Here is a 23,291-nt window from a genome sequence, read left to right on the forward strand (position 1 = left end):
TGTCAGCTCTATTATCAATAGTATCATTACCTCTTTAAAAGCCTATTTTACAAATGGAAGCCTAGTCCTACCTCTATCACAGCTTTCTGGGGAGGTCACTGTTCGTGGCTTTGTAACTGGAACAGCTATCTTAACTCTTCATTTCATTTTGTATGGCAATAGTTGAAAGTCAAATAAAACATATCACCTCCCAAGATATGTGATAACACAAATACAGTATAGAATCTGAATGATTTTTTAACAAATACATTTATTTTCACACTTTTTCTTAGTGAAAAGAGTTTTTTTTAGCAAGGGTTATTAATAATCATTTTTTAAGTAGGCGGGAGAATCATAGGTTTTAGACCTCTACAAGGAAGTCAGCTTAATTCTACCTCCTGCTTTCAGGAATTCTTTGCTGTTTACAAATAAAAACAACAAACAGAAAACATCACTTATGAGGCAGCAGGACAGCCACTGCAAAGAGTAAACCACAGCAAAGAGTAGAGAGGGGAAACAAGTTGTACGTGAACGTTTTTACCTCCCATCCCCACCAACAGACAATATTCCAAAGGACATCTATAGAGATACCTTTCAATGCACTGAGTTCCTAAAGGTACTATTTTAGTCAATGGGGTAGAACTTGGCAGTGTTGCCACAGAAAATTTATTAAAAATTATTTAGAATACTAGGCCCATTCTGAAAGTCCTAAAATACAGTTTTATGCTATCATAACAAAACTATATTAAACTAAATCTGTTTATTTTAGGGTGTTAGGAACATGTCTATCTTTGCAGTGAAACTGAAAACTCTCACCTCCCCACCATCCTGAAAAGCACTTGAATGAGGGGTCCTTCACGGTTCCAGGTCCCAATGGTGTGGCTTAGGGACTGTCCCCAGGCAAGGGCTACATGGGTGTTAGAGTAAGTCATCTGATAGATCCCAGTAATTAGTCTGCTTGCTTCCTTTTGAATGGCTACTGATTATGACAAGGATTTTTATCTCTTCCTTTTTCTACCACAGAAAAGAATGATTTCATAGTTTCTCTTCCATGTTCCAGCCTCTGAGGAAAATATTAAGCTGTTTAAGAGGTTTTTTGAGGGATTTTTAATGGCTTGTTACAAAAGAAAATAGAAAATAAAATGGCTATTTATATGCCATCTCTTCCTTTTCTTTTAGCTAGGAAATATAGGTAAATACAGAATTGAACATAAATGTTAAGGGTAGAACTTGTTACTGTAAGCATCTCTACTTTGGAGAAAAAAAATAGAATAGGCATTTTGCCACCGAAGCAGATGCAGGATCCATGGGTAAAAAGAAATAGGAAAATTCTGGAAGGGGAAGTGGCAAGATGAGTGAGCAGCTGATGATGTTGCCAAACCAGCACCAAGCTGCATCAGTCAGGTGAGAAAGACTGACGGCAGATACCTAAGAACAATCTTATTCTCCCCATTTTAGATCAGCCCTTGTTCAAAGACAAGAAAAAGGAATAGCAAAATGGGAACAAGACTGGAATATAAGGCAGTCATGAGTGGAAGAGAAAAGCAGAAAGAAAAATCACAGGTCCTATCATGAGAAGGAAGGGAAGTTCCGGTGGCAAAGAGCTGTGGGTGGGGGGCTGATACGATGGGGTCTGAGCATAACTGAGCATATACCACACCTCTGAACTGCCTGTCATCCACCCCGTGGAAAATATCTGACTCATTTCAAATGTTCAGAAAACATGTAAACAACTATAATCATCTTCATATAATGAATACAATTTATATATATATATATATTTTTTAAAGATTTTATTTATTTATTTGACAGAGAAAGATACAGCGAGAGAGGGAACACAAGCAGGGGGAGTGGGAGAGGGAGAAGCAGGCTCCCCGCTGAGCAGGGAGCCCGATGCGGGGATCGATCCCAGGACCCTGGGATCATGACCTGAGCCGAAGGCAGACGCTTAACGACTGAGCCACCCAGGCGCCCCTACAATTTATATTTTTATAATATAAAAATTATTTAAAGTACACGATGCTATACTTCTTTATTAAATTAAGGTGAAAGCATAAATTTTTCACTCTTCCTTCTACGTTATTCCAAATAATGCAAAAACATAAGGATGTAAGTAAGCAATATTTATTAATAAAATGCAGCATATAATATACATACCACCAAAAACTCCTTTTTATCCACCATCTCATTGCCATCAGTGTCAAACATGTTGAAAGCTATTCTAAAACCTGCATGTGGCTCTGCCAGAAAGAACAGAAAAGTACTTGTGAAATGGAAAAATGTTTTTAAAGTGCAGTTGTAAATAGTTAAGTATACTCTGTACAAAAATACTTTCTTTCACCAAGAAATTAAAAGCAGCAGTTTACTATTAATGAAATATAATAAAAGCTATATATGTATACATCTTTCTATTTCATGTGTTAGCACTCTTAGCAACAAAACTGGTAATACACTTTAAAAGTATTTGTCTGATACCTGCTGTGCAGCACAGGCAGTATAATTTAACTACCTTAACTTCCAAAAATAAATACTTCTTTTTGTTATCCCAAGTTTGTCAGTTTAAAAGGGAAATAGCAAATCATCACATATGTTCAATATTTAGAACAAAAGAAAAAAATATGACACAATGGACCAATCCTGATTCTTAGGAAAATCAGAATGGAAATGACCTATAAAAATAAATGTCAAGCACAAGAGATTACATATTGGGTTTAAACTTTCAGAAGCTTCAAAAGCAGAAATATAAAATAAAAGAGGCTTGAATAATTCTCAATTCCCCAAAATACAAGGAACAATTATTTTTCAGAGAAAGACACACTTTTAAACACTAAGAACTATTTAATTTTATGAACCTTATAATGAGGTTCAATCCCTTTATCCCTTCTAAGGCATAAAGAAAACCTCAACAGAAGAAAACTTACATATCCTTCAAAGAGAAGCTCAGTGCACATGCCTTTGTGAAACATCTGACCCTTTCTTTTTTTAAGATTTCATCCATTCATTTATTTTAGAGAGAGAGAGAGCGCACATGCGCACACACACACACACACACATACAGGCGCACGCAGTCGCGTGAGGGGTGGAGTGGTAGAGGGGGAGCGAGAGGGAGAATCTCAAGCAGACTCCATACTGAACACAGAGCCTGATGTGGGGCTGGATCTCAAGACCCTGAGATCATGACCTGAGCCAAAACCAAGGGTCAGTAGCTTAACGGACTGATCCACCTAGGCGTCCCTCTGACTCTTTCTTTTGAGATGACTGGCAAAAAGTTTTTAAAAGGGGCCTTCCACAGATATATTTGGCATTACCTGTTGTAAAATCTTGAAACTAGCAAAAGAGAAGCATGTAACCTTACTTTCTTAACTGGTAATAACTGTCTCTGAAAATGGAAACAGAAGCCAGTCTTATATGCAAGCTCATTTCTGGCATATAGTTTAGGAATTGAAACTTACTTTCATCAGCATTCAGTTGAGAAAGAAATAAAAAATTTCATTATCTCTAATAACCAAGTTTTAAGCTTTAAAATGATCTTGAAAATACATAATGAAAAGAAGTCTTCACTGTTTGGAAGGGAAAATGAAGTTAAAATAATAAATAGCAAAGAGGAAAGAATCATAGACAGGTAAGGTGAATTCTCTAGCCCACTTTCTGCCAGTTCTCACAGTTTTCTGCCAGTTTTCACATTTCTCTTGGTTCTAATCTAAAAAACAACCAAAAGTTTTCAATTCAAATTCCCAGAAGTTTCTAAAATAGGTTCTGAACTCCAAAGGAAGATTCACTGCATCCAAAGATCCTAACCTTTCCATGTAAGCAAAACCACCATATGTTTTTTCCCGACACTCTTATCCATACCCTGTCCCATCTCAAAAAGTGGCTTTCCTAACCAGTTCTATTATATTCTTGCCTGTCACTCGCTGGTTTAGGTATTTCAGACTTAACAGTTTTGCAACCAAAGTTGTTCTATAGCTAACAATGTAACTTTTTCACAAGTCTCTGAGAACTCCTTGGTACTCCTCTAATTTTCATGGAGTATTCATCATTGACTAGACTTGAATCATAATGGCTTCCAGCGTGGAACAACCTCAGATAGTTGTATTACTAACTGCACAACATTTCTTGTTCTTCAGCACCAACATTTTAATTTCATTTTGAGTCCAGGAGGAAAAAAAATACAAGAAAAAATAAAGGATAATTTTCGAAATTCACATGCACACATGTACATCCCCCAAACTTCCTGCAACAGAACTCCAACATAACATCATTCATTACTAAATTCAGAATAACATAATGGCTCTGATTTTTCTAATCATAGAAGTACAAGGAATTTTTCATTTGTTTCTAATGGCAGAGTTTCACGGATAATTCGTATTTCCAGACATCTCCACAAATCCCCACAAACAGAAATCCCTCTAGCAATATTCTTTCATTTATTCTTTTTTTTCACTCATTCACCAACTAGTTTTTGAGAGGCTACCATGTGCTAGACATTGTCCAGAAATGGACAAAAAAAGAGAAAATCTTTGCCATCATGGACTGTGCATTCAAGTATGGGGAGACAGACAAAAACATATAAACCAATAAATACTTTCAAGTAGTTTTAAGTGCTATGAAGAAAATAAAACATGGTAAAGGGATAAAAAGGGAGAGGTAAGAGAGGGAGCTATTTTAGGGAGGATAGTCAAGAAGGGTTCACATTTCACATTCAAACGAAACCTGAATAATGTTTATTATCATGAGGATCTTGAGGAAAAAGCACTGATGGCAGAGGGAGCAGAAAGTACAAATTCCTGAGGTGAGAATTCAAGGAACAGAAAAGCCAGGTGGCTGGAGCACAGTGAACAATAGCAGGTAAGTTCCTGCATTAAATACAATGAAATTTAACTGAAATCATTAGTAAGCCCTTCTTATATTTCATAAAAATTGCTGCATATGAGAGGCAGAGAATAACAAAGCTGTTTTAGTATGTATAATGGGTATTCTGATACACTCACAGTTAGAAGACTCATTCTTTCACACTAGTCTTAAGAAACTTAATATTTCAATGAGTGTAGCAGGAAATTTACAAATCCCTACATGACCTGACTTTTAGGCTTTCATGTAAACCCAAAGGAATGATATATGATATAAAATTTATAATTTATGAGCATTTTATTCCTATACCATATGCCATAAAAATATTTATGTCTGACTCTTGATAGTGCTATTTGCTGATAACATTTAGACATGAATTTTGCAAAATAACCACAGATAAACCTAAAGTGATTTTCAATAGTAAGAGAATCTAAGATTTGTTTTCCAAGATTCTTATTTAAAAACAAAACTGTATCCAAAAGTAGACTCAATGAGTACACTTACTTGTTAAAATACATAAAAGAAAAAGATATTCTGTGTAAGAAATCACACCTAGAAGAAAAATAGTATTAGTCATGTTATATATAAAATATTACTTTATCAAGCAAAATATTATTCTTACAGTAATAAGTTATATTAATAAGGAACTTACTGTTTTAAAGAAAATGCTAAGTATTGTTTTAAATAAGACTAAACTATTAAAAATCATGGCAAAAGAAGCAACAACATTAATTTTAATTTGTTTCACAATGCTTCCGCAGAAACTCATGCAAAATTCCCATTAATACCCCTAGACAGATTGGCCAAGAAAGCAAAATTATATTGTTTATTTATAACTGTAACTTTAAACTTGTTGCTAGTTTTCAATGGATGAACTAACATAAAATAAAAAGGCTGGAAATGGTTAAACTGTAAAGTGCTTAATTACTTCTTAATAACTCTTGAAAAAAATAATAACTCTTGAAAAAAACATTTAGATATTCCTGCTTAAAATATGATTTCTGTAATCGCATTAAAAAACAAAACTCTGTATCACTTTTCTGCTTTCAAGTTATCATTATTATTTTTGACAAAGTTAATGGTTCTATTAAATGTACTCTAAGAAGTTTTTGTCTTAATTACATGGCTTACACTTTCTGAATATTGCATCCCGAGTTCTCTGTAATCCTAGTACTACAAAGTTTAAAAGGCAAATACAAATATATATTCTGTTACTCAAATTCTTGCTTTTGGACATAACACCCCAAACTAGAACTAATGCTTAATTGAGCTTCTAGGTGGATCCTGAGAAAATTAAAATCAGGAATAAGTCAGTAACACTTCTCCAGATATCAGATAGTCCTAACGTTTAGTAAAAGCGTATACAAAAATCCTTAAATAATCAGATTGTGAACCTTGAAAGTCCATTTTACCTGATGTTCTTTGAGGCTCCGCTCTTTGTTACAGAACAAAGAGAAGAGAAGTCACTGTCAGGCAGTTTGTCAGAAAACTTGAAGGGAACTAGCTGGAGGCCCTGAAAGCATTCCCTTCTTTTGTTTATACTACAATATTGTGACCTATAGACAGATAGTTCTGGTTGACTGCCATGAATGTTATGGGAGAAAGATTCTGGAATGGTCAATGTATATAAAAGATACAATACCTAGATTCCATAGGGATCCCTCATAGAAAGAAAGAGAGAGAAAGAAAGAAAGAAAGAAAGAAAGAAGAAAGAAAGAAAGAAAGAAAGAAAAAGGGAGAAAGAAAGAAAGAAAGAAAGAAAGAAAGAAAGAAAGAAAGAAAGAAAGAAAGAAAGAAAGAAAGAAAAAGAAAAAGAAAAAGAAAGAAAGAAAAGGAGAAAGGAAAGAAAGAAAGAGAAAGAAAGAAAGAGAAAGAAAAAGAAAAAAAGAAAGAAAAAAGGGGAATGGGATTGGGAAATGGATTCTCTGTCTCTACAATCCCATCATCACTGACTGTTGTTCTAATTGACCTGGTGGAACACACAAGAGATGTCGGTTGATATAAAGAAGTTTAATAACTGTATCTTTTATTTGATAATTAACTCAAGATTTCCCTCAGTGAACAATTAGCAGTGAGAGTACTAATCATAATTATCATGGTAGGTACTTGTTTGTAGGACCAAATGGTTTTTGAGGTGGTGTAATCCACACACAAGAACAAAGTGAAATTTATGATGTAATTTAATAAAAATGATCAAGGAAAAGAGAAAATACTACTCAACATGAACTGTAGATTCTTAATGCTTTCCAATTACAAAAATGGAAAACTATTAGACTCACCTTTTAATTTATTTTAAGGCCACCCAAGATCAAAAAAATAAAATAAAAATACATATGCTAAGCATATAAAAAAAAGGGTAAGAAAGATGTCAACTACGTTTCTTTTGAAAATTCAATAAAAGAGTTCTAAGGGAAGTTCCTTAAAAACATTATACTGTTTAGTTCCTATATCATGATACATTACACAGTTGGCTGTTATAACTAAGTCTGAAGTACATGTTTTCATAAATGTTGCATATCAATTAATTTTTTGTAAAACTGCATAACATTTTCTTGCGGGGGTAATACTTTAAGCAGATAAAATGCAATTGTAAATTAATCTCCAATAGCTCTCAAGATTTAGCCTTAAAATTCCTTTGCCACTTAAACCTATTTATAAAAAAGCAAGGCTCTCTGTGACATTCTACTTCGCCTAACCTAATGGTTCTAAAACTTTTTGTGTACATGGATTCCTTTGATAATCCAATCACGATGACACAGCTCTGCACTATCCTACAGGGTAGCCATTGGTCACATGTGGCAACTTAAATTTAAAATAAATAAAATTAAATACAATAAAGAATTCAGTTCCTCTATTACAGTAGCCACATTTCAGGTGCTTTTTAAAAGCCCACCTCTGGCTAGTAGCTACTATGGGAGACAACAGAAATAGAACATTTCCATCACTACAGATAATTCTCTGGGATAGCACTGAATAGATCATTTCCCCCCAAAAACATGCAAATATTCATGTAACATAAAGATTAGGACAAGCTTAAACCCAGGGCTTCCAGATTCAACCCCTTCTATGACTACAAAGAATTTCCTTTTTCCATGCATTTGGTTTTCTCAGATTATACTCGATCCAATTTGTATTTTCCCATGAGAGGTATTAAAAGTAAGTATTTTTATATTTGCTAACTTATCTCTTTGAGCTTTGATTTTTCCTGATCCTATCATCCCACCCTAAGATTTGAATGACAATCTTTAAGACAATTTCCAAGAAAAAATTTCTAAGAGCTTTAAATATACCATGGCCCCGATTTCGCAAAGATTTTAAAACCCTAATTATGAAAAGACTACGATGAAAGGTAAGGTGTCTACCCCTTTCAGATTCCATGTGAACCAGGTGGAAGCAATTTGAATTTCTAATTCCACTCAGATAAAATACATGGATTACAATTATCCTTTAAGATATTTGTCTTCATGCTAGAGTATAATTATTTTCAAATCAGTATCTGTTAAAATTGATGAAAATGAAAAAGGTAACTGTTTATATAATTTCTTTAATATTTTTATTTCGTATAGTCTTATATTTGAAAAAATAAAAAAGTATATTTACAAGAAAAATTCCTTTTTAAGATTAAAGAGATTTTATTAATTAGTCTTTTCTATAAATATGTACAAAAAGTAAAGTGTAAAAGAAAACGGCAATAAAAGCTATATAATTTGATTGTGAGGAAATGTATGAATTAACAACTTAGCTTAGATACATAGATATAGATCATATAGTAGGTTGAAAGGTGGCTTTTGCAATGAGTGTTGTTTTTAAAAGAAACATGTTCAAATTGGGTGACCAAAAGACATATCCAATAAGTTCTTCACGGTGAATATTAAATTTTTAAAAATCTGTAATCTCCTGGAAGTAAAATGGAAGGAAGAAAAACAGTTGGAGATCAGTATTTTTGAAAAATGCTTTCTATAATTAAATATAACCCTCACTACTCAATATGGTTGGAAAATAATTTTTTATAGCCATAAAAGTTCACTTTCTTCTAAAAAATTTGAAAGACATGAATAATATATTTAAAAACATAAAAACTAATGATGTAATATATGGTGATTAATATAACAATAAAAAATATATTTAAAAATAAGAAACACCTTTAATCCCGCTACCCAGAAACAATCATTAATATTTTGGTGTTTTTCTTCTCAGTTTTTTCTCTATGCACACACACATCTGCACATATAATTAACTTGTTATATTATTTTAAGTATAAGGAAAAATATATATAAAGAGTATGAATAATATAGCGTCCATTTTAAAATGCATAAGTACTAAAGTTAACTTACCTCTTTCTTTAAGATTACGAAAAAGCTTTGATGATCCTTTCCAAACTGGTGGTGTTTCGGAGAGCATTTGATTTAATTCCTATAACATAAGGTATCATAACATTGCTTAATAGGTAAACCACTTACTTATAAAATAGATATAAAATATTTAAATGCCTTATACAAAAAAATTCTCCACTTAAAAGACTTGAGACATGGCTGTATTTATTCTATTCTATACCTGTGGTTCGTTCAACCACAAAACCCAATATTTGCCCACAGTCTAAATATAAAATAAATCATAAAGAAGCTATGTTGAATTCAATTAGAGCTACCAAAAATTTCAGATAAATTTAGCAAGTGGAGGAATATATATAAAATAATCAGATTAAGATAAGACAGTGAGTTTAAGTTCAGGAACCAGTTAGAAAAGGATAGTTTCATGAAAGTGGTAAGTAAAGGTGGATTTCCTAATCAAGGTCAGAGATGATGGCCTGGCTTCACATACTGTCTCTTTTCTGTAGCCCTCTTGGATTTAGGGAGCTTTGTGGAGGAAGTAAATGGACAGAGGATCAAAATGGGAAAGAATGAAGAATATTTTAGTAGTGACTCAAAGAGTGCTGATGTCAGATGGAGTTCAGGGGTACTGAGTGATTATGACCACTGTTTCCTTTTTTTTTCTTTCTAATTTTAACTTACATATTCAGTAAAGAACACAGACTTCAATTGCTTAGTCAGCCTTTTTTGTTTGTTTCTAAATCAAACTACCACAGCAGGTTGGGGAGCTATTTTGGAAAATTTAAACATTTGAATCATTGTTCAGATACTAAAGGAATTTTGAATTTATTATGCATACTGAGTTCAAAATAATTAAATGAAAATTATATTTTGGTTAATTGTAAAGAAAAAATATTAAAGGATTTGATGAGATAAACTGAAATAATTTGAAATAAAAAAGGTGGTTTGCTAAGTAACACACTGAAAAACACTAGAAACCACTTCTATTTCCAGACCTGATTCTTCTACTCAACATGTGGTTCCCCAATAGCCTAGGCATAACCTGTGAGCTTGTTCAAAAAGCAAAATTTCAGTTCCCAAGCCAGATCTACTGAACCAGAATGTGTATTTTTAACAAGAACTCCTGGCGATTTTGTTTCCCCATGTTCCAGTTTGAGAAGCACTTTTAGACAAACCCTTCCTGATGTGGTTGTACCTAAAAATGTTCTGTAACACTATAAACTGCTTTTTCTTTTTTCATTACAAAGCTGAGCTGACAGGCAAATAAAGAAACCCTGGGATGCCAAAGGCAGCAGAGGTATTTTTAGGGGATTTATGGATTCCCTGCAGCCCACTGTGAATCCCGCTTTCATCCCCTTCATAGTGCTATCTATCTCTGCACTGCAAGTAACAGATGCCACCAGACGGCCAACAGTGTCTGATTAGAGTAGCAACGGCACAGGGTAAGAATTCGGGCTTGAATAACGATGAGAAGCTGGAATATTTACTGCTTAAACAACAATAAACTCATAAATATTTTTGTTAGAGCAAGAGATTAAAAAGAACATTTTGCATATATTTGATATACCTTAATGTATACCATATCTGTCATATAAGTATCAACTTCTCTTTCTCCATTTTAACTATTTCATGTATTCAATTTCATCTCTTCTAGCTTGAACTCAGCTAGAGTTTACAACCAAAAAAAAAAAAATCATAGCTACCTTTTATTGAGTGCCCTCTATGTGCCTGACAATATATAATCTCTCATTTAATTTTAATTAACAATCCTCATTGTGCATATTTTACTGAGACTTAAAGAGGATAAGAACTTACCCAAGGTCACACAACTACTAAATGACTGACCAGATCCTTACTGACTAAGCAGTTTATTTTAGTAATAATTCAGCTTCTTCTGGTCTGGATTATCTAATTAACACACTGATTTTTGTCTTCGGTTCACTTTAAGAAGTTTTAAAACGCATTAAAATCTGTATTTCCGTTCAGACTGGGAATCTCTCTCCCCATTCCCAGTGCCTAGATCTTGGTCTCTTACATGTAGTAGTGTTATAATAATAAATAATTTGGGGCGCCTGGGTGGCTCAGTCGATTAAGTGTCTGCCTTTGGCTCAGGTCATGATCCCAGGGTCCTGGGATTGAGCCCCACATTGGACTCCCTGCTAGCAGGGAACCTGCTTCTCCTTCTCCTCCCTGCTTGTGTTCTCTCTCGCTCTCTCTTTCTCTCTCAAATAAATAAAAAATCTTTAAAAAAATAATAAATACTTTGGTTGGCCTTTGCCCCTGGTTCCTGGAAGATGCTATATCCTTGAATCACACTTGGTTATAGGATGACCCTGGATGGGTTACTGATAGCCAGAAAGAACCACCATGGGATTAGAAGGTTGGGGCTCTGAGCTCTCCCTACCTCTGGGGAGGGGTAGGGAAAGGGACTGGAGACTGAGTTCAATCACTGGGCCAATGAATACATAATGAAACCCTTAATAACTCAACACCCAAGCTCAGTGGACATTGCCACTGGTAAATATATTGGTGTGCCAGGAGGGGTGACACACCTCTCCATGGGAAGAAGGCATGGAAGGTCTGTGTTTGGGATCTTCCTATACCTTTCCTTGGAGTCTCTTCATATGGCTAGTCCTGATTTGTGTCTCTTAAAATAATTATAAACTGTTACTTATAAATATAGAATGTGTCTGAGTTCTGAATCAGTCTAGCAAATTATTGAACCTCAAGGGGAATTATGGGAGCCTCTTGGATTTGTAGCCAGTTGGTCAGAGGTGTGGGGGGCCTGGGGACACTTGATCTTGCAGCTGGTATCTGAAATAAGGGCAGTCCGTTGGGGACTGTGCCCTTAAATCAGTGGAGTCTGACACTAAATCTGGTTTTATCGCTTATTGCAAGTTGGTATTAAATAGATATTTGCTGTATCAAATTCATTTTCCTAGAATTATAGTGCCTTGTAAAAGATTTATATAATTTTCTTAAATAAGTACAATTTTGTCTTATTATATAGTTAATTTATATGCATTATAGAAAAATTAGCAAATATAGAAAATAAAAACTAATTTCAATCCAGGAATGAACCATAATTGAAAGTTTTATTTAAATCCTTTTAGTCTAATTCTCTCTAGGCATAATTATATAGCTTTTTTGTCATTGCAGCAAATATTAAATTATTTTCTACATATTGATTTGTAACTTACTCTTTGCACTTAATACTTCATGGGCATATTTTCCTGCCAGATAGTCTTCATTGCATTTTAATGGCTACACAGCAGTTCTATATCAGCAGTTCTGAAATGTAATTCTTTATACTCTTAAAAATTATTATGGACCCCAAGGAGATCTTGTTTATGTGGATATCTATCAATATTTAATGCATGTGGAAGTAGAAATGATAAATTTTTAAACACAAAAAAACACAAGCACATACTCTATTAGATGTCAGATTGATGGCATCATCAATCATCCTGTAGCCTCTAGAAAACCCTACTGTACACTTGTGAGAGAATGCAAGTAATAAAACAAATTATCTTTTCGGTGTTATTATAAAAATAGTTTTGACTTCATGGACCCCTGAAAAGGTGTTTGCACTTTAAGAACAGCCAGTCTATATTATTCTGCAACTTGCTGTTACTCAATTTTCAGTCTTCTAGATCCATTCATAACTTGGATGTATTTTTTCACTGTGGCTCTGTATTATTGTATTTGTCTTTGAATGCCTATTTCACAATTTTTTTATTCATTTCTCAACTGACTGACATTTATATTGTTTCTTTTTTTTAATTTTGGCTATTACAATCGATGCTGCAGAAAACGCACACAGGACTGCTGGTGTAATATTTCTCTAGTATACTTCTCTAAAAGTAGAGTTTTTGATATGTACTTTCAACTTTATTACATTTGCCAAATTTCTCTCAAAAGTAAATATACAAATTTACACCCTCACCTGATTCTTTCTTCTTCGTTGCTAATTATTGGTACTGCTAGATTTCCAGAAGCTGATAATCTGATGGGTGTGAAATAGTATCATATTATTGGTTTAATTTGCATATCCCTAATCACTAGTGAGGTTGAGGTCCTTTAAATATGTTTATCAGCCATTCTATGTTTACCCTCTTTTTTTCTTACTGAGCTGATTATCTTTTTTATATTGACTTACAGGAGTTCTATATGAGTACAGTACACTTAATGTTTTGTTAATATATTGAAGCATAATTTTCCCATCTGTCATACTTCTTTTAACATTGTTGGCACTCTTTTGGTATGCCAAAGTTTCTGATATTTAATTTAGTCAAATTTTCCAAAATTTCCTTTGAGCTTTGTTTTATATGTCTCATCTAATGAAACCTCTTGTGTCCTTTATTTTACTTCTAATATTTCACAATTTTTTGTTTGTCAAAGTAAGAACTTAATCCATCTGAAATTTGCTTTTGTATATGGTGGTCAGTTTGATATTTAATTGTATTTAGCCCCATTCTGGAAAGACTATTGTTCCAATACCTAAAGGTCAATCCTTCCTCCAGGGATTTACAGATCTTCCTATACATGCCTTGGTCTGTTTCTAGACTCTATATTCTATTATTTTCATCTAATTAAAAAATTCTTGCAATAATATAATACTATTTTAATTATAGCTCTATTATTAATCTTAATATGAGACAGGCCCAATTGTTCTCATCCTATTGTTTGTCTGTTTGCTTCCCTTCCTTCCTTCTCAGAATTGTTTGGAAAATTCTGGGCCCTTACTCTTCTAAACGAATCATCTGTGAACATGATATATTTCTCTGCTTACTCATATCTCTTAAAAATAGAATAATATCTTGCACATCTTCTGTTAAGTACACTAAGAATCTAATAGTTTTTGTTGCTATTGTGAAAAGTATCTTATTTGATAGTGCAGTTTCTAATTGCTATTGCTGGTGCAGAAACACTAGCAGCAACCTTGCTAAACTTTTACTAAATCTGAATTTGAAATCTATGCATTTTTATATTTTTCTCTCAATCATATTGTTTGTTACTGTCCTGCTCCTTAGAACCTATTTTTTCTTGTCATACTACATGTTATAGCCTGAGTTATGTCTACCTCAAATTTGAAATCATAATTCTCAGTATCCAGAATGTGACTATTTAGAGACAGCCTTTACAAAGGTAATTAAGATTATTAAACGAGGTCATTATAGTTGGTCCTAATCCAATATGACTGGTGTCCTTATAAGAAGACATCAGGATACAGACATGCACAGAACAATGATGGGGAGATGACAGAGGGAGAAGACAGACATCTACAAGCCAAGGAGGGAGGCCTCAGAAGAAACCCACCCTGCCAACACCTTGATCTTGAACTTCCAGCCTCCAGAACTGTGAGAAAATAAATTTCTGTTGCTTAAGCCACCCAACTTTGGTATTTGTTACAGCAGTCCTAGCAAATTAATATACTACCTTAGCTTAGACCTGTAATAAAACAGTGAGTAGTGGTTGTGATAGCAGACATATTTGTATTCTATCTAATTTGAAAGAGAATGTCTAAAGGTTTATATGTAAACATCATGATTGCTACAGGCTTTAGAAGATTCGCTATAACTGGTTAAGGAAGTTCCCTAGAAAGCTATACTAATATGGTTTTTTTTAATTGAAGTTTATCATACATTTAAAAGTGCAAAAGGAATATATGTAAAATTTAAAGTTAGAAATTGTTAAGAAACAGAAAATTACCAGTACTTTAGAAGCCTCTTTGCACTTCTCACTGATGATATTTCCTTCCATCTCCCCCAGAGGTAAATATTGTCTTGAATTTAATATTTATCGTTCCTTAGTTTTCCCACCTATGAATGCATCTTTTAGTGGTTTCTTTTTAGACTTTATGTAAATGGAACTGTAATTTATATTTTTGTGAACTGCTTGTCATTATGTTTCCCAGATTCATCTAGTTTAAGCACCAGTATAATTCATTTGTTTTCACTTGCTATACTATTCACTGTATGAATATATAAAAGCTTATTTATCTTATTGACATTGTATTGTAGTCTTTCTGGCCAACCATGAATAATCTAATAACATTCCTGTGACCCTCTCATGCATGTACGAGTTTCTCTAGGTATAGAGACTAGTGTAAAATTATTGGATCATAGGGCATATTCAAGTTTAACTTTACTAGGTATATGTATATGCACTGTGGCAGAATTGAGATCCAAGAGAACTGGTAGGTACAGGGTATGTGTATCTTTAAATTTTATAGACAATGCCAAACTATTTTCCCAAGTGGGTATGCATATATATATATATACACATAGTGTGCATGCATATGTACACCAAGAGCTTCAACCTACCTGTTTGGTAAGTGACTTCCACGTTTTAACAACTGTAATAAACAAATATAAAAGAATTAGATAATAAATACTTCATGTAATGTACATCTGAATTCAGTAACCATCTATAACCCTAACTCATAACACCAAGCTTCTATATCTAAAAGACAAAGTATTTTTTAGCTTTGAGATGTGGATCTAAGGTATAGGTTTTATTTATGTTATGTATTTGTTTCATGTACTATACACTAGTTATAATAAGTGATAGCAGAATAGGAAACATATTTTCCATAATCATCTTACTTTGGAGATTTCTGGATTTATAAAGTTAACTTACTCCATGTTAAACATCCTATGGGCTTAAAAACACAAATACTGATATTTATTAAATATTCATACTAGAACATAAAATATGAACATAGAGAAATTATAATTTTAAGGTGCTGCCTATGATCTCTGCTTTATCTCTAGTTATAATTCAAATGCCAGGTCTTTCTAGGGTGAAGGGGAAGGATGGGGGCAATGAGAAAAGGAGATGAAGATGAAAGCAGGTAACACGATAGGGAGACCCTCATCCTGTTCTCCATTCTTGCCCTGTATTTAAGAATCATTTCTAGAACAAGAGTATTATAGTTGAATAAATTACCTGAGATCACTTTCTTTTTCTGATTCCTCCTCATACCCTTGAAGATCTCAAACACTATAAATCTTATAATATTGGAATAAATGCTCAGTCACCACTGCTGTTTCCTTTGCTCAGATTTGAAAACTCTGAATATCCAATGTCTGCCCAAGAATTATCTCCAGGTTTATATGTCATTAAGTCTTATAACACAGCTGCATTAGGAGCTAGTAAATATTAATTATTTCAGCTACATTACAATAATGACAACCAATAATTTTTTACATGGTAATGTGGCTATTTCTTTATAATTAACCATAGTTACTGTAAACAGTATATCGAAGTCAGGACTATAAGATAGGCAGTTTTTGCCATGTAACTTTCTTTTTTGTAAGCAATATAAGTCACTTTAAGATCGAAAGCATAGAAGTATGTTCTAAAATTCAGCAAAGTGATTTTTATGGAGATTGACTTCTTCTCTATATAGCAACAATATCCTTTTTTTACCCAAGATAATTTATACAAACATGTAATCAAGTGATTAAAATCACAGGTTTATAAAGAAGTCAGCATTTAGCCTTAATTCTAATACATTTATTTCATCCACCTTTTCATAATGAACAGAACATTGTAAATAGTATTTATTACTCTGTTGCTTTTGAAATATAGCAGTATGAACAGAAGAAAAACAAATGGCACAAAAGTACATGCACATGCTCTTATGCAATGTTCAGAAGCTATTTATCAGAAGAGGAAGTTAGACACACTCTTGAGTTTTGTAGGGTTTATGAGATTTCCAGGGTAAATTATTCACAAAAGACATATTCATTCTGCCGGATATGTCACCATGTTCAGTATTATTAGCTTTTTTTATAAAGACTAAAGAGCCATTAAGATTATTCTTCAAAGGATTTTCTGATTTTCTAAATTCCTTATTTCATATGAAGTTACTACATATATAAATATAACTTGGGTGAAGAGGGACTTCAATTCTATTGGATGTATTTTATTTCTTCAGCTATAGCTTGATGTTCATATTTTAATACTTTTATGTATGTTTGAAATTTTTAACAATATATTTTTTAAAACTAAAATTAAAATAATACTTGGAGCTACATGAAGGTAATCAATTATTTTAGTTCTAGAAAGGAAACTTACCTTTTAGGTTCTATTTAGGTAGGTAAAATAAGAATTTTTCTAGATTTCAAACACAAAGCTATAATCAACAAATATATCTCGATTAACATTTATTTGAACTATATTAAGCAAATGTTTACACAGCATACCAATTTTTTCCTGCTGATGTCACCATAAAATTATATCAAAGATTTTTTTAAAAAATTATGATTATGAATTCAAACGATGATGAAGATGGTTGACAATGACAGCTACCAACATGTATTAAGTGCTTACCATGTATCTGATATTTTACTAAACACAACCAATATTACTCAATCTTCAAAAACCTCATGAGGTTGCTATTATTTTTATTTTTATAAATGAGGAGACAAAAAAATAAAAAATTTAACAAAGTTCTCAAAGCTAGTAAATGAATACTCAGGTTTAAATACAAGTCTGTCTAATTTCAATATGCCACATTGATACACATATGACTTAATATTCAGTCTATGAAACATTTTCTCTTCTGAGGCAAATACTTCTTTTTGTAACCCCACACTTGAAAAAAAGTTTTTACACATATCTTGATCTTTAGTGATCATTCTTAACTATGTTTTAAAAGTTCCAGTTTGAAATTAACTGATCAGTTAATTTCTGGTTGTTAAATGTCCTGTGCAAGTTTTTTATAATGGAATGTTTTTTCCTGCAAGTGGTAGTTTTGTAATACCTTGAAAAGAATCAAATTTGAAATTTATTTCCAAAAAGTAAAAAGCCACCAGCAGGCTTACACTTGGTATATTATGAAGAAAAAATTCAAGAAAATAATGAATTAAAAATTTTCAAACTATGAAATTCTAAATTAAGCATTATTTATTGAATTTCTCAAATATAAATTTGACAAAAATTATAGGATTTGATGCAAAAATACCATTTGATATTCTAAAAAATACATCAACAGTTTTATCAAATCTGTGCTAACTTAATAATAAATATAAAAAGTCCACATTGTATGAAGTCAATTAAACAAATGTATGGAACACATACATATCTATTTTTGTATAAGGGCCTTTTCTACGTACAGTCTCTACACTTACGAAACTTAAAATATTTTAAGAGGACAAAAAGTATCAAACAACAAATTCCAAGGCGAAATATGGTTATCTGGTACATGGTAAGTACTCAATAAATATTTCTAGAAGGGAGGGAGGAAAGGGAGGTTAAAGGAGCACAGAGAACTATAATCCTTACCATAGCCCTCAAATTCCTCCAAAAAAGAGCCCTACTCAATTTATAGCCTTTTCTATCACTACTACCTTACATACTCCCAAAGTGGACTATTCTGAATACACCATTTACTCTCTTGATCCCATGTGTTTGTTCATACAGTTCCCTCTCCTTCAGCTGATAACCTCAGAGTCTCCTGACAAAATATTGTATGATAAAGTCTCTCCTTCAACTACTATCTTTCATTTCCTCTACTTCACAGCCGAACATTTTGAGAGGGTCCTTTATACTCACTGTCTTCATTTCTTCATCTGCTCTTGCAATCTGGTGTTTGCTCTAATCACTACACTGAAACATCATTTTAAAAATCATCAATAACCTTCAAATTACCAAATCTAGTAGACATTTTTCTGTCCTCATCTAACTTGACATCTCATTTGACCATTCTGTTCATTTTCCTTGGCTTCTATGACTCCATACTCTTGATCTTGTTCCCATGTTTCTGGATACTCCTATTTTTCCTTTTGAGGCTCATGTTTCAAGCTGTTGTACCTTCACCATTTAAAGTCTAGGAGTTCCTCAAGGACTGGTCCTTGGTCATCTATGTTCTCATCTATACTGCCTCCTAGGCAATCTCATCCATAATTATTGCATTAATTACCAATCACATACAGATGAACCCTAAATATATACTCTACCCAGTCCTCTCCCCTCATTTCCAATGGAAATAATCTAAAATATAAAATATTAATTGATTAAAAGCTAATTTTCAAAGTAGCCAATTTGCCAAATTATTTAGGATTTAATTTTTTTTGAACTTTTACACTTTTTTTTTCACCTCACACAGTTACTTTTTTGGGTACTATTAGGAATGCTTAAGATCTACTCTCTTGGCAAATTTCAATTATACAATATGGTATTATCAATTACAGTAACCATGCTATATATTAGCTCTTAAGGATTTATTTAAGGTTTTGCCATATCCCTAGCTCTGAAGAAAAAGGGGTATAATTTGTTCTAACATAAGTTAAGGCATTTTTTTGGCAGTTTCAAGGAGATTATCAAACAACTGATTATTTGGTACATTGATTTTCAATGACTTGAAATGAATGATCAAAAGCCAGATCCAACTGCCTCTTCCATATCTCCTCTTTTGGATATCTAAGGCATCTTAAATCCATCATGTCCAAAGTTGAAGTTAAAATATTTCGCTTCAAACCTGGTCTCCACTGCCATCCATACAGGTAAACCAGCCAGAAATTTTTAGTACTCATTATTCCATCATCACCATTACCACCCTCATTAGAAGCTTTTCAAGCCTGGACAAGTCTCCTCTCTGATCTGCTCATGCTCACTCTGGCCCTCTTCAGTCTATGTCCACCCTGAAAGATCTTTTCAAAACACAATCTAATAATGGTATGCACCTGTTAAAAACAAGACAACAGGTTCAATATGGAGTTCTTATGCTAAGACCCACATAACCAAGCCACAGCTTAATTACAGTTTCTGTTCTACCAGAAATGGAATCTTAACTCAGTCAATCAGCACTAGTTTGTAATCTGCCTGAGAGACCCCTGCTGTCCTCTAAAGGAAAGTAACCTTACAATAACTAACCCACTTTTTTTGCCTCATATAACTTTCTTATTCTTATTCCCTTCTGCCTATAAATCTTTTGTTTTATACAGCTCCTTGGAGCTCCTCACTATCTGCTAGACTGGATGCTGCCTGACTCATGAATCATTGAATAAAGCCAAAAGGATTTTTAAAAGTTACTCAGTTGAGTTGTTTTCTAACACACCTAATTATTCTGCAGCTTACACTAGTGCCATGATTTTCCATTACTTTTAGGATAAAAACAAAAATGTTTAATATAAGCTTACCAACGCAATGATTTGGCACTGCCCTACATACCCACCCTCACTTCATACCATATTCTTCTTTGCTCCTTGCACTATAGCCACCCAGATCTTTTTCCCCTCCTCACATGTATCACATTCCTTCTTGTGATGGCACCTTGATACTTGCTGTTTCTCCTGCTGAAATTCTCTACTCTCAACTTCCTACAAGCCTACTTAACTCTTATTCACAATTCACATTTCATGTGGATATTTATTTGCCCAGGGAATATCTCCCCGAGCTACCTAAGTTACTTCTCCAAAATATGCTCTCAGTATCTTTCTTTCATGGCACTTATCACAGATATAATTTGCTATTTATTTACTTCATTGATCAGCGTTGGTTTTGTCCACCAGACTGCAAGCATTGTGAGGGTGGAGGGCACCTATTTTTATTTGTTTGTTTCCCTCACCCCTTTATCTCCAGAGCCTAGTGCAATACCCGGCATTGGATAGGTGTCTTTGAGTATGTCATCATATGCTGTGAGATGAAATGGGAAGTGTGCATAAAGCACTCTGTTGCATTCCAAAGTACTATTGCTGTCTTGAGAGAAAGCACTGTGATTCTTTGAGCTGCGAACTGAACTTTTTTTCATGGAACATGATTTTTACTTGAAAGAACAACGGACAGACAAATTATGGTTATTTAGACTTAGGTATCTGGCAGGCACTTTCTTACAAATGAACAAAGTCAGCTATCACTTAAAGAAAACAACTGACAATATTTGTTGCCAGTAATAACATTTGAGGTTTCAGTAAAAATTAGAATTTGGGAAAACTTGTATACACCACCATGAGTTTGACGGCTTTCCAATAAGTAAAGAGAATATTATGACAATATCACTGAATGTGATTTTAAAAATGTATTGTATGATAAATATGTCAACATTTGGAAGATCTGTATAACTGAATCTTCCATTTGATGTTACAAGATTATATAAGGGTAAAAGATCCATTCAAAGTGCAGTGTAGGCCAGTGGATTTTAACATAACAGATGACAAAAGTTTCAAATTCCACACTGCAACTAAACTTTAAGAAACTACCACTAGCCAAGTGTTGATACAGTATCAAAGAAGAATATTTATAATAACCTGAAAGGGCTATTAAAATACTCTTCCTTTTTCCTATTTCTTTATCTGTGAGGCAGATTTTCTTAATATACTTTATGAAAAACAACACACTGCAACTACTGAATAAAAAAAGCAGATGAGAATATAGCTATCTTCTATTACTCACTGAAGAGATTTACAAGAATGTACATAATGCCAAAGAGTCTGAGAACCACTGCTCTAACAGATGAAAAGGTGAGTAACAGTATGTATTTGCCCTGTAGGAGCCATGACAAATACAGAAGAAATATAGGTAGAATTCTTGACCCAGATCTAGCTTCAAAGCCAGTCCTCTGAATTACTGTGCTCATGCTGGATAGAAGAACTGAACAGGCAGAATATGAACCTATTATAAAGAATATCAAGAGTAAGGTGGTTTTTAAGTTCAATGAACTGAAAAAGAGAAAACAAATGAAAGTTTGTGAAAAGAGATATCAGTCAGAGTTTATAAGAAATATTACTCTAGTAAGATTATATAGCATAATGTCTTTTGAAATACATTACTTGGTTAGTTGTTCTGAAAACTTAACCTATTCCACACTTTTACAAACCAGAGATAAGAAAAAATCTCATAAAATTATTAAGAGAATTTACAAAATATACTTACATTTGGGCTCATCAGTTGTAACAGCCAAAATAAAATCATATGGAGTCATGAATAACTGTCCTTCACATTCTATAGAAGCAAACAAACGAAATCTCCTTTCCCGAGACGTAGCATAGAGGTCTAAGTCTTCGATGTCTGTTCGGTTGATAGCAACCTAAAGTTAAGAAAGTAAATAAATGTGAACTGTGTGAAATAATGTCTCCTTTTAGAAGCTAAATGCTTTTAATTATGCTGAAGGTGAATTAACAGAGTAAATGACCAAGTGTGAAAATACTGTCTTCTGGAGAACTTAATCATTTTATAAATAAATTACCCATGTGAATAAAATGAATTGTTTGAAAGATCCTACCATAAATATCATTAAGGGCCTGAAAATTCTAAACTGGCACTTTAGGGCGCCTGTGTGGCTCAGATGGTTAAGCGTCTGCCTTCGGCTCAGGTCATGATCCCAGGGTCCTGGGATCGAGTCCCGCAACAGGCTCCCTGCTCCTTGGGAGCCTGCTTCTCCCTCTGCTTCTCTCTCTCCCCGCCCCGTCTCTCGTGAATAAATAAAATCTTAAAATAAATAAATAAATAAATAAATAAACTGGCACTTTAAAGGACCAGTAATTTACTTCTGAAGTTTCAGTTTCAGAAAACATGAAATTTTCTGAGCTAATAGTTTCTTTAGAAAGAACACTAACTCTTGCTGAATGCCTACTATGTGCTCTCTAAGTAGCCTTACTGATCTAATCAGAATTCTGTTCAGTAGAGTCTTTGGGTTTTTTTTTTAAGATTTTATGTATGTATTTATTTGAGAGAGAGAGAGAGAGAGAGAAAGAGCACAAGCAGGGGGAGTGGCAGGTAGAGGGAGAGGAAGAAGCAGGCTCCCTGCTGAGCAGGGAACGCCATGTGGGACTCAATCCTAGGACCCCGAGATCATGACCTGAGCTGAAGGCAGATGATTAACTGACTGAGCCATCCAGGTGCCCCTAGTCTATTGATTTTCTAAAAGAAGAAAGTGAAACCCTGATATGCTATTCAGGGCTACCACTAAGGAAACCACTTAGTGGCAGCGCTTAGATTAGAACTGAAGTTGCTAACTCTAGATCACTATAGTACAGTTACTACCAATAGTTGTTCTGAATTCTACCTAAGGTTAAGATTAACAGAATTAGAAGAGTGTGTATAAATGCGGGGGCGGGGGGAGGAGGAAGTCTCTTTTGTTTTCCTTAATTTGAAGACCTTTCTTTGTGGATAATTTTTCAC

The 23,291-nt window shown here is 33.6% G+C and overlaps 1 protein-coding gene across 4 annotated transcripts in view; it reads right to left on the bottom strand.

Annotated features, from left to right (window-relative positions):
• Positions 1 to 23,291, bottom strand: part of MICU3 (mitochondrial calcium uptake family member 3) — a 104,830-nt gene that overhangs the window by 39,281 nt on the left and 42,258 nt on the right. For all 4 annotated transcript variants that reach the window (XM_073902370.1, XM_025886310.2, XM_073902369.1 and 1 more), the window contains exons 2-6: positions 22,044 to 22,197; positions 15,488 to 15,519; positions 9,165 to 9,243; positions 5,335 to 5,382; positions 2,137 to 2,219 (exon numbers count right to left, since the gene is read on the bottom strand). In XM_073902370.1, coding sequence (XP_073758471.1) covers positions 2,137 to 2,219; positions 5,335 to 5,382; positions 9,165 to 9,243; positions 15,488 to 15,519; positions 22,044 to 22,197 — 396 coding nt within the window. The remainder of the gene's footprint in view (positions 1 to 2,136; positions 2,220 to 5,334; positions 5,383 to 9,164; positions 9,244 to 15,487; positions 15,520 to 22,043; positions 22,198 to 23,291) is intronic.

The sequence above is a fragment of the Callorhinus ursinus genome, unplaced genomic scaffold (assembly GCF_003265705.2).
Source record: "Callorhinus ursinus isolate GAN/ISIS: 27379988/994484 unplaced genomic scaffold, GSC_fseal_2.0 scaffold17, whole genome shotgun sequence".
NCBI lineage: Eukaryota > Metazoa > Chordata > Mammalia > Carnivora > Otariidae > Callorhinus > Callorhinus ursinus.